Source organism: Falco peregrinus, chromosome 6 (assembly GCF_023634155.1).
Source record: "Falco peregrinus isolate bFalPer1 chromosome 6, bFalPer1.pri, whole genome shotgun sequence".
NCBI lineage: Eukaryota > Metazoa > Chordata > Aves > Falconiformes > Falconidae > Falco > Falco peregrinus.
Genome location: NC_073726.1, coordinates 82,199,503 through 82,212,349, shown reverse-complemented (window position 1 = coordinate 82,212,349; position 12,847 = coordinate 82,199,503). Strand labels below are relative to the sequence as shown.

The following is a 12,847-nucleotide window of genomic DNA, read 5'->3' as shown; positions in this document are numbered from 1 at the left end:
TGGAATCTGACCAGATATTCCCTCCATCCAAGGGGCAGGGAAAAATCTGTAAACTCAAATATGTGGACATAGAAAATACACAGTGGAAGAGTAGGGTCTAGGGTGCTATAAGGGAGTTTCAGTGTGAACAGGAATTGGGGTCTTTAATGCCATGTCTGCATGGATAATTTCAGACAGTCAGGAATTAACATTGGCATTTACTGAGCTGGCAGGACATGAGGCAACTTTTCATCAGATGCCAATGTAAAGATGCACAAAAGTCTCAAAACACTAATGCACCCTCAGCCTCTGGAATGACTACTTACTTTTCTTACTTTGCTTACTTTTACTTACTTTTCTTCTGCCTTCTTATGATGGAGTGAAGGAATTCAATGCTTCCAGGAATTCAAGTGTCATTTGTCAATGAGATTCTCAGAGCAAGGCAAAAATTCAGATATTCCCATATCTTAACAACAGACAGCATACAAAATGTGTGGGGTAAATGATTTCTTCTTTGTTAACAACTTGTACACATACAGTCTCAGAGCTAATTAGTATTCTGTAATGGAAGCAGGTAGGGATCCAACAGAAACATAAATACAACACAAATGTGTAGGACTATATGATATCAAAATATTCAGTATTAACTTAGTAAACTATTAGGTACAAAACCCGCTGTTCTGATCGTCTCTGTTCTAGACCATCGGGTAGAAGTGTTAAAACAGGATGGGCCTAACTGACACCAATGAAAGACACCAATGGATCTACTGTTACACTGTCTCTTCAGTAACTTTTGATATACACAGCGATTGTTTAAAACACTTCTTTATATGACAAGATTTATGGCTTATTTCTAATATAGGGTACATAATCATATATATATGTATATATAAAGGTTGTATATTATATGAGCTCTGGTGATGTTCTAGACTGAAGGCTCACTAGCTTGAACATTTTAGTCCTTGCTTTTGATTCCAAGGATTAGTTCTCAGGCTTCTTGTTCCTCCCATTACATATGAGTCCTGCCAAAATTGTTACACTAGCAGCCATGCCACAGAGGCTGACAAAGTTCTACCCTGTAGGCCTTGAACGTACTATTTTCTCTTATATGTCATTCTTCAATCTGTATGAATAAAACCCCCAAAATTGTGATGTCACCTTCTAGGACCTAGATTGGGTTTGCAAACTTCTCTCTACCTTTCCTCCTTCCAGATTTCCACAAACTGTATTATACATGGTTAGGCAGAAATAATGAAAACCCCTAAGCTTTAAAAATTAAAAACCTAAGCCTAAAAAAATGATTTTCTGAGACTTGTAGTTTTGAACATAATCCAAGCTCCCAATCTGATCTTGTACGTCTGTGGTCTAATTCTGCACATTTGCTTGCAGGGTAAAGAGAAAGATTAAAGGACTGACTGTCAAAGGTCAGGGTAAAGAGAAAGATTAAAGGACTGTCAAAGGTAAGGAAAAGATACCTATATTTCTCTGTGACAATCACAATATTCAAGAGCTGAGATTAAACAAGACGTGATGTTCTAATGGGAAAGATACACCATAGTTGTCAGTGAATTCTTATTGACACCAATCATAAGCTTCTCCAACAAATGCTTTTACATCTTGCTCCATGTCAGAATTTAAAACTTTAGTAGGAGAACACTCATATAACACTACTAAGGCTTTAGCTTCGATGGGGAACACTTTGACGTCTTTAGTAAAAGGAATACTGTTGAATGTACAGGCCTAGAAGTAAAACCAAGAATGCTGAAGTTAATCTAGGAACCTGCTCATACCACATTTCCACAATTAAACATCGATTGTGAGACAGCACTAGACAATCAATTTCATTTTACATTGCCTCTGCTTTCCAAAAAAACCCACATGGACATCTGTGTCATCTTTGGTGCAGTTGACAAAGACAAGAATTTCACTGGTTTAGGAACAATAAGTAAGTAGGTGACTCATTAACACTGAAGTATTTTTTTTCTGCCAGAAGAAAAGGAAACTGATCAGTCAAGAAATATCCAAAAGACAACTAGATTTTCATCTGTATGTAGGGTGAGGTCATCATCTAGTAAAAGCAGCATTATTTACTTCTTCAGTGAACCTTTGCATACACAGGACAAACCCTTTGGTTTTGATTACAAAAATGAAGCACAGAAAAAGATTTAAATAAAACCCTAAACTCTTGCAATATGTATTTCACGCTGCCACCATTTGGTGTTTCCTTATTGCTATAAAAAAGCAATTTATGAAAACTGACTGCTGATGCAAAAAACCAGCCAAACAAGAAACTGAAAACATCACTGAATAATGAGAACCACACTAAAAAATGCCCGTAGAGTCCCCCACTAAATCACAAGCTCACCATAAGAGATATCATTCTCAGTTTATTTACATCCCTAAGCATGAACATTTAATTTTATCTTATTTCATTCAGAAGTTTTTTACAACTAAGGCCCCAAATCTACAATCAAAAGAGTGTAGGCACAGAAATTCCCCTCCATGCTCACATTAGCAGGACTAGAAAGACCTATGACTTGATCCAAAGCCCAATAGTGCCAGTGGGGATTTTTCCTACTTCCTTCAATGGGTTTAGAAAGGGCACCCAACATCACCAAGCTGCACTCCTCATTCTGTCAGAAATTCCACTGAGGCAGTGCAGTATCAATCTCCACATAATTACATACATCTTCCTGAAACTGAGGTCAGTCACATTAATCGTACTTTCATGAGAAAACAACTTTTGGAATCAAACTAGCCTTGTAAAACAGAAATAAAATACATACTATACATTGGTTATGGCAATGTTTTGCCCTACTCTTAAAAGATGCACGGTTTAGTTTTTAAACTTTTATATTACTAGAGCTGGAGTTCTTTATAAGTGACTAAAGAAATGCCTGTCAACGTTCTAATGTTTATGTACTGATTCTTCTGTTACACATCAAAAGTACCAAGAAATAATAAGATCCTCAGGCTTACCTGAGGCAATGCACTTGGGCATATACTTTGGAAACAGAGATGGATTTGTTTCTATATTCAATTAAATATTTTTCTCCATTTTTTAATATATCAGAAATACTGATAGATTACACCAACACACAATGCCAAATGTAAAACAGACATAACAGCGGAAATGTTTTCATCATTGCTGCAGTTACCCAGAACTTCAATCATGGGCTAGAAGAAAATGTAATGAAAGCATATCACAAATAAAACAAAAATTTTCCAGGAATTTTTTCTCTCCCATATTTCCAATCTGATGGTAGTAGTAAAATAAATAAATAAAAGAACATAATCCACAAATACTTCTATGAAGTGTTGTTTCAGATCAATCTTGAATCAATGATACAATCTCAAAAATATTAGAAAATATTCATCATTTGCAGCTTCACAAATCAGACTTTATCAGCAGTACTGAGAATGTCAGTCTCTGTTTTCCTCTGTAGTGGCTGGATCATCCTTTAATAAAATGCTTAACTGTTTCTGTGCACATGAGAGGAAAAGTTCCAAACTATGCAGACTTCTCTGACGGACAACTTGATCAAGCTGTTGAAACAATAAAAAAGGTAGATCAACTTTAGAAAGACCTGGAAATAAATGTCAAGGTTTGTCAGCAAAAATTCAACCATATTCAACAACAAAAATTCAACAACCAAATGATAACAACAAAAGAACCTACGTAACTTCTATACATGCAATTTAGTAACAACTTTTTAATGAAGTATTTGCATTTCTTCAAAATGTACAGAAGACTAAAAGTAACTTTCCAACAGTTGTCAAATTCTACACGAGAAATCTGAAAAAGCTAAACAGCCCAGCTGCCACACTAGAAAAATCCCCACAGCATCTTTTAAAATTCCAGCTGTTGCTTTTACAAAAGATACTGCTTCTGCTTTAAAATGAACACTACATACAACTGCATATTCAAAAATGCTAAGTCAACTGTTAATTTAAATAGAAGCACGTTTAAATAGTTCCCAGAGGAAAAGTGGTAATATTTTCTGCCTACTTTGTTTATTCCAGCATTTTATTGGGGTCCCCTACTGCCAATGTGAACTATACAGTTACTCACAGTAAAGACAATGGCCCTTTCTTCCCCACCAAACCAGATAAGAACACAATAAGAAGACTTGGTAGGTTATGTCATAAAACTGACATAAAAATATGGTTTACTGAAAGGTATTTTGATTTTTCTTAATGTCATAACATTAATAAATAAAATGCACTGCAGAATTCCTTTCATTTGAACTTTAAACTTCAAATGTCAAATTAATATCACAATTGAGAAATGTTTTCAACTTGACTATCCTTTAATCAGCCACAAATTAAACTAAATACATATGTAGCAATCACATAGTGGTACAAGGCTAATAGGAAATAAAAGTCATGCCACTTCAAAGAAAGGAAGCAATGGAATTTGGAAGAAGTCCAGCTCTGCACCTCTGTCAAACTGCTATGCACAAGTCCATGAGCAATGTCTTGAACTCTGTAACACCAGCAAAATGCTAATGCGAGGCCATGTGGCCCTAGCAGACAAAAGCAACTAGTCTCACAGTCTGGCAGTAATCGTCTGTGCGTAGCTGTATTTTTCCAAAAAACTATATCGTGCCTCACGTATCTAGCACTCATAGCTTTAATTACAGCTTTCAACAAAAATTCTGATCCTGCGGTATCTCTCTGCACAGATATGCTCATCATTCAGCAGTCTGGACAGTTTGGACAGTTGCTTCAACAACTGTTTGAATGGACATTCTGTTTTATAATAGATATTTTTTTTTTAATATTAAAACAGAATGCAAGGCAAAGTTAGTGATACCTTCCCACTTTGAAAATGCACTCAGGGTATTGCTGCAGCGCTGTGACTGAATACACAAAGGGAAACATTTTTATGACCCTGTCCTTTGCTGCTCTTTAAGTTCCTCTAATGGGCAAAACCAGGCTCTGTTAGTTCGCATATTTTGGCATTTTGTTTCAACAGAGATGAATGTGTCAAATCTAGTCAGAAGCAGAATACACACATATTTTCTAGAAGCCAAACAACCATAAAACTCTCCTTCAGTAATATGTCTGCTTATACTCCTGCTTCTGCAAATTTCCAACTGTTGTGCAGATTCTTGCATCTCTTAGCAAAAGCAGACACTACCGTTCCATACATAGCCTGATGTGAACCTAGCTCACTGATTTACAACAGATTTTAAAGCAGGTCTAGTTCAAACAAGTTTCAGAAAAGTCTGGTCTTGATATATCTAAGTAACGGTTACTACTGACAAGAAAATGAAAGACATACAAACAGCAAACTAAGCTTTAAAGAAGCTGTATCTGGAAAGACAGTCTGGAACAAATGAACAACATAAACACACTGTTGTGATGTGCATTTCTTCTGACTTGAAAGGGATCTTGCCTCCTTCTTCTTCTCTGTTCCAATTTATAAAGAACATTTTGCATGGGGAAGCTTGCAGATGCTTTTGTGCTTGTGACCCGTATTTCTCTGGGGAACGGGCAGATACAGCGCAATGCACATAATAGCATCTGTTACGTCTTAAGAAAGAACATGAGAAGCCTCTATCTCTAAACATATTATGTCATCACGTTCTGTTGCTTCTGGTAGGTATATCAGTTGGAGAAGCTTATCATGAAAATGATTTTCAATGATTTCCTTTTATTGCATATTATTCCATTATTATTGCATATACTATACTCCTAGGCAGTTCTTTAATTAAGCTTTGACCGAGAGCTTTGGCTAAACTCTCCATTTTCTTTTCTTGCAGCCTTTCCTTGCAGATTCTGTTTTAAAGAGATCAAAGCAGCTCAACAGATGTGTGTTCTGATATGCTGTTTTTAACTCTCTTTACCAAAGCAGCCATCTCAAATTGTACGTGGTTAAATTTCTTTCACCAAGTACTAATGTAAATGTTTAATGTGCGTAGTGATTGGCTGCAAGACGAACAAAACAGAATTTCTTCATGCTTGAGAAAGATTTTAAAAGTCTCAGATGAATTAGGTACACATTTGAGGAGTCTTTGTGGAACTCAAGGGGTTAGTTGGTAGTGTCCCTTTGTGCGTAAGAAAAGTTTATTGCTTGTTAAAAGTTTATGTAAATTCAATAACATAAAATTCAGAATTCAGTTACCCCTCGCCTGCTCAGTTTATGTATAAGCTTTGCCTTGAACAGGATATCTTAAAATTCTTCCATGCTGCAGTAAATGACAAAACACCCTGAAAAGACTTGGGACCTTCACATAACAAAATAAGATGCCGCAAAATGATGCTGGCTTTGAAAATGGTACATTTGAATACACTCAGAAGGAAACCATTCCCATTACTGAATGGTTTCCTTCTGAGGAAGGAAATTGACTGGGAAATAGAAACAAATCCATTGAAGTTTTGTTATATAATATATTGTTTAATGAAGTGTTAGCAATGGACACATTTATTTTGAACAGTGCCTCAACACTGCCGTGCTTCTGCTTGCATAATGTACCATGAGATGTGAAAATATGTAAGTAAGGAATTTTAAATCTTGTTTTTCTACAGTCTTCCCTCTGTATTTTTAGGTCCTGCTCACTTCATGGAATGATCTCATTATTTAAACAAACATAAATGGACATCTGGCAAATTCAGACTCAATGTGACTCATATGCAAATGTGATCAGTATGAATAACATATTAGAGATGAAGCATTCACATAACCAACCTAACCCAACTGTTCTAATTCTATAGATACTGAAAAAATACACTATCTTGGTCCAGATCTACCACAAGAGGGCAATTTTTTACATCAAACCATCAACATTACTACCAATCTGTGGTGACGTAAGTTGAGGCGGACTGAAAAGAAACACTATGTCTGCGTGGCTGGGTTTGGACAAAATGGCCTTTATTGTTTATACAAACTATTTATATATCTTAGACAGTACAGGTGTTAGACCCTGATAGGTTTTTGTGTCCTTCTTCTTGCTTGCTATTTGCTGTTGCTGTAGGTGCCTGTATGCTGCGGTTTTAAGTTCCGGTTCTTCACACCCTGTTCACATACCTGACAATTTGTGGCTGTCTTAAAGATACACGGCTAAGTCTTTGAAGTCAACTAACTTGTCTGCAGACCCGCTGCAGACCCCAACACCAATCAATGTTTCTCTTCCATCATATGAAATACATCCCGTTCAAAGTTCCCAATCCTGTACATTGTGTCCTATTGGCACAGCTTTACCTAGCTCAAAGTTTTAATGTTCCTGAACTCCATTATTGTAAATTACTCAACAGTATATTTATAACTCTGTACAGATTTATGTTTTTTTAAGAATCAGAGGTTGTATCTCTGTGTACTAGTATGGAACTTACTGAGGAACTGGCTATGTGTAATTTGGAAAAGCGGTTCCTGAACTCCATAGGGTCTATACCACTCCTGAAATTCCCACAATCATTGAGATACTCATTTTCCAAAAAATGAGCTGATTCTTGCAGGACATTCTAACACATTCACTGCTGTTCTTTCCTTCAGTCCACTTTTGAGGTCTATGTGATTTGTCTATGTCATCCTTCTGCCCAAAGACGACTGGATGAGACCCCCTCTGGTGTCCTGCCTTAGTCATATCCCTAGACCACCCAGAATGATGTGCCTTTGAACCACGCAAGGCATGCCCTGAAGGGAGGCATAAGCTTCAGCAGAACTTCTATCACTAGATGCAAGAATTTGACTTAGGAAATAAAAAGAAAGGCCCACACATAGCCGTGCATCGCTAGATGACTGCATTAATCCCAGGCTTCTCTATTTTACTTTAAGTCAATCCACCTTCCCCTGTATCACTTCACAGATCCATAGCTCAAACTGAAGTTAATAATTATGCTTAGCTTTTATCATATAGCTCAAATTTTCTGTAAAATGGAAGTCTACACAGCCAATGCTTAAAGTAGAAAATACTTTCTCACACAAATAAATGAGCACACACATCCTCCGTCATTTTCCCCTTGTAACATCTACCTGCAAATAGATATATTTACATGGCATATGTGCTTAGCTTTCTCTACTGAATATTCTCTAACCCATTAAACATTCCAAACTGCTAGAAGGGGAACCCAGTCAGAACTCTATAACTACTAGGTGTCAGAATTATATTATCCATTACTAGTAACTAATAAAATGTCTTCTGATCTATCTGATACACCAGAAAGCTGCAATGCCATCCAGTGAGACCTGGACAGGCCTGAGAGCTGGGTGGAGAGGAACCTGATGAAGTTCAGCAAAGGCAAGTGTAGGGTCCTGCACCTCAGGAGGAACAACCCTCTGCACCAGTACAGGCTGGGGACTGACCTGCTGGAAGGCAGCTCTGTGGAGAAGGACCTGGGAGTTTTGGTGGGTAGCAAGTTGCCCATGAGCCAGCCTTGTGGCCAAGGTGGTCAGCGGTATCACGGGCTGCCTTAGGAGAAGCATGGCAAGTGAGTCGAGGGAGGTGATCCTCCCCCTCTACTCTGCCCTGGTGAGGCCACATCTGGAGTATGTCCAGTTCTGGGCTCCCCAGTTCAACAGAGACAGGGAACCACTGCAGAGGGTCCAGCAGAGGGCTACAAAGATGATGAGGGGACTGGAAGCATCTCCAGCATGAGGGAAGGTGGAGACAGCTGGGCCTGTGTATCCTGGAGAAGACTGAGAGGGGATCTCATCAATGTCTACAAATATCTTCAGGGTGAGTGTCAAGAGGATGTGGCCAGGCTCCTCTCAGTACAGCCCAGTGACAGGACGAGGGGCAACGGGGACAAACTGCAACACAGTAAGTTCCATCTGAATATGAGGAAAAACTTCGTTACTTTGAGGGTGACAGAACACTGGAACAGGCTGCCCAGAGAGGCTGTGGAGTCTCCTTCTCTGGAGACATTCTAAAGCTGCCTGGATGTGATTCTGTGCAACCTGCTCTAGGTGAACCTGCTTTAGCAGGGGTTTGGACTAGGTGATCTCCAAAGGTCTCCTCCAACCCTGACCATTCTGTGATGCTGTGATCTTATGCAAAGTATAATTTCAGGTTTAGCACTGAAGATTTAAGGATAAAAGTAAAGATATGTTTTTGTATTAATCTCACTCTGGTCTGAAAAGTGAAGAAAGAAAAATTAATGCTACACATGGGTCTTCCACTATCCATTTTTTATAAACATTAAGATATTTAAAAGTGTATTTTTCAAAACTATTTCTCAGATAATATTGTTTCCCAATGCCAAATGTATTTTTTGTAGCTGTAGAAAATGGTAAGTACATTTATACAAGCATGTATTGAACAATTTACTTGTACTTCAAATGACAATCTGATGATTAATGTATTCCAACACAGTTCAGCTTGTTGTTCTGGCTCTGTAATACTAACATGACTAATAGTTGCAATCTTCTTTTTATCATGAGATTCAACAAATGTAATGACCAGAGATCAAAAGTAAGCAAAGATGTTAAGTAAAAAGTTTTTGATTTTACTTTTATTATTGGTATTTTTCTTAGTTATTCACACATATGTAGACTGTAAAATAAATAAAAATCATGCCATTATAACGTAATGAAGCAGAGCAGTTTCTCTTAATGATCATAAATTCAGAAATCAGCTTTTGAGTCCTGCTCATTTCTTAGGAAACTCATGCAAAGAAGTACATCAAGAAACCATTCTACACACAGTGATTAGTATGTTTATATTAATGAAATTAATTAATTATTTGACAGGGAGGGGGAGGCTATTGGTGAGGAAAGACTTCAAATTCTGAAAGGTATCCTTGTCAATCAAAGAAAACAGTGTTCATGCAAAGCCAGGAAATTTCAAATGCAAAACTAATGTTTTGGGGAATTGAAAACACAGAGGTTGATGTGCAAGAGCACATGTTCTGCAGATCGAGTCTGGCAGATCTGGATTAGCGAGGCTGCAGATAAGGCTTTCCATTTATTTAGTGTTTACCAGCAGCTGCTTGTTAGCTGTTGAATAGGACTCATTGCCAAGGTAACTCTTTTAAACTGAATGTTGATTAGCTACAAGTAATTATTTTTTTACATCATCATGGCATTATTACATTTTTTTCAAAGGACTACTAGTAAGAGTAATGCTACATATGTCCTGTCCCCTTTCTAAGTCATGTTCAGTAGAAAGAGGACATTCTAAATCTGTGGGTAAAAGCAACCAAGATTTTGTTGTAATATCTGTCAAAGTTTATCTTCTTTTATTTAGTCTACATTTCTCTACATATTTTCATTATTGATAAATATATCAAAGCTTTCTCTATTCACTGTTTGCAGACTAACTACAGTTTCTTTTTCTTATTTTTATATGTGGGTTTGTATTATATGAATTTACTAACTAAGGAACTTTGTAAAAAAATCCAGTACATATGAATTGAAGAATGATGACAAACATACTTCAGGTTATGATTTTGTGATAATTTCATTGACTGTCCTCATCTTTGCAGAAAACTAATACAAGCCTAAACTATTAGTAAAGTGAATTTACATTCTTCCATGAAAAATCTCTGGAATAATTTTTCATTTTATTCTACAGTTCTAACTTAGCATTGTTTGATCAACAGTTAGATGGATGTGTTCATGGAGAATAGAATACTAGTCAAAAGCATTGATGATGGAAGACGGCTGTTCTAAATATTTCTGTACTTACTTAAGGGGAAATTATAGAAAAGAAACTAGAGGAAAAAATTCAAGTCCTTTTGAAATCAGTGGAATCAGGAATATACTTCAGTTAAGGAAGTTCTTACAACTCTTATTTGTTCATGCATGCAAATAATTTACTAAAAAATTCTGTCAGTGGCACTCTTTCCTCTGTGCAGGGACTCATTCTACATAACCAACAAGATGTTAAAAATATACTGGGCTGCTCATGGAGCAGTTAATCCAGACGTAATGCAACCACTTGCGTAGAGTCAACCATTAATGTTGCAACTGAATTCACATTTAGGTATTTCTGTTTGGCATAATTATATGTACATCTGTAATAACATGTAATATTTCCTTTAAATCATTTTAGCATCAAGTCTGCATTATGAAATACAGTTATGGTCTTTCTGAACAACAGTCTGAACTTTAGCACTAAGTGGATAAATTACTTTATCCACTTTTAAAAATGCATTTTAAATCTGTAGTCACGTTCAAACATTTTTAGAGAAAACATCTTTCTGAAAAATTGTGGGTTTACTTCCATGACTAAAACCTTAGCTTTTGCAGACTCCTCCCTCCCCTACTCACGGTGTGCAATAATCCAATGAAATGGACCATTGCAACTTTGCGTTAGGAATCTTTGCATATACCGTACTGGATATTGGCTAACAAACCAGTTCCGCAGAACATTACAGTATAATTACAGACTCATAAATGTCTTCTCATATTTTGATCGGTAGATGTCCGTCTTTGAGGAAAAGTCAAAGACGAGGGGTTTATTTGGTACAAATTTATGATGTATACCCCCCTCACCCCAAAGTAACCCACACTAGCAATAAGCCTGACATGATTCTGAAAAATTCTGTAGTTGCAGTTCAACAACATGGTTGTATTTTCTAGTAAACCTGTGGGCTTAGAACTCTTTTCCAGTGCACTAACATGAACTTCTCCCCAAAGATTCAACAGAAGGCTTTAAAAAATTCCCTAGCACATTAAATAGACCATATAAAAAAAATATTACCTTGAGGAACCTGCAAATCTGAGAGTTGGATGAGGAAACAATGAACTACTTCCTCTCATTTCTGTAATGGATGAGAAGGAAAACAGATCCATATGGTACATATGTGTAGCAGAGCTCATTTTAGAGTTAATCCCAGAACAGGACATTTTTGTCTGTCCACCTGTGAATTTCTACTATTGATAACACTTACTAAATATATAAAACCAAGGTTCTTCATGGCTGTAATTTATGCAGTATCTGCTACACATTAGAAGAATGAACCTCTAAGAAATGGTGATGTTTAATAAATTGTATTGCCATGTGAAAATGCTTCTTTCTCTTCAAATAAATAATGCTGCAACTTCTAAACTTTAAGTATTTTATGCTCTGAACTTGATCACTGAAACCATTAAAATAATACCATATGCTGGACACATCTTTAAAACAGATTTGCCTACTTTGCTGAAGGTGGTGGGAAAACAACCTGTCAACCCACTCTGAATCTCCACTGTCTCCCAGATGGACACAGGAATGCAAGAAAATACTAACTTTCCTTCATATAAATTAAGAGAAGGAAATTTGCTTTCAATCAAGGAAACTAGATTGAGTGCATAAAAATAAAGTAAAAATGGTTGCAGCACCTCCTCAGACTACTGTAGAAGGTGAAAAATGGGCATGATCTAAAAGCACAGAAACAATCCCAGAATGGTTAGCGTTGGGACAGACCTCTGGAGATCATCTAGTCCAACCCCCTGCTACAGCAGGTTCACCTAGAAGAGGCTGCACAGAGTCATGTCCAGGTGGTTTTATATCTCCAGAGAAGGAGACCCCACAGCCTCTCTGGGCAGCCTGTTCCAGTGCTCTGTCACCCCCAAAGTAAGTTCTTCCTTATACTCAGAGGAAGGAACTTCTTGTATTTCAGTTTGTGTTCGCTGCCCCTTGTCCTGGGAATGGAATTACTATGTGTAGAAACACATGAGCAACCTCTGGGGTGTCCTACCTACTTAACAGATTAGGAACATAAGATTCCTTGACCAAGTTATTTATGGACTATTGCCATACACTAATAATAATAACTAAATAGAGTTACCATAACTGCTACTGTAATTGCTGATGTGTGTAGCAATCAGATGCAACATACGTAAACATACAGAAATACGTGCAAATAGTACTTCAGCATCCGAGTATCTTATAGGATGAAATGCACCTGTAGAATCTTACAAATTGAGGACTTGAAGGTG

At 37.1% G+C, this 12,847-nt stretch overlaps 1 protein-coding gene across 6 annotated transcripts in view; it reads right to left on the bottom strand.

The window, feature by feature from the left end:
- Window positions 1-2,346: 2,346 nt before the first annotated feature.
- CCDC91 (coiled-coil domain containing 91) overlaps window positions 2,347-12,847 on the bottom strand; it is a 150,016-nt gene continuing 139,515 nt past the window's right edge. For 5 of the 6 annotated variants that reach the window (XM_055808663.1, XM_005234745.3, XM_027782887.2 and 2 more), the window contains exon 13: window positions 2,347-3,525. In XM_055808663.1, the coding sequence (XP_055664638.1) occupies window positions 3,403-3,525 (123 nt within the window). In that variant the 3' untranslated portion in view covers window positions 2,347-3,402. The remainder of the gene's footprint in view (window positions 3,526-12,847) is intronic. The other variant, XM_055808666.1, reaches the window with a different exon arrangement.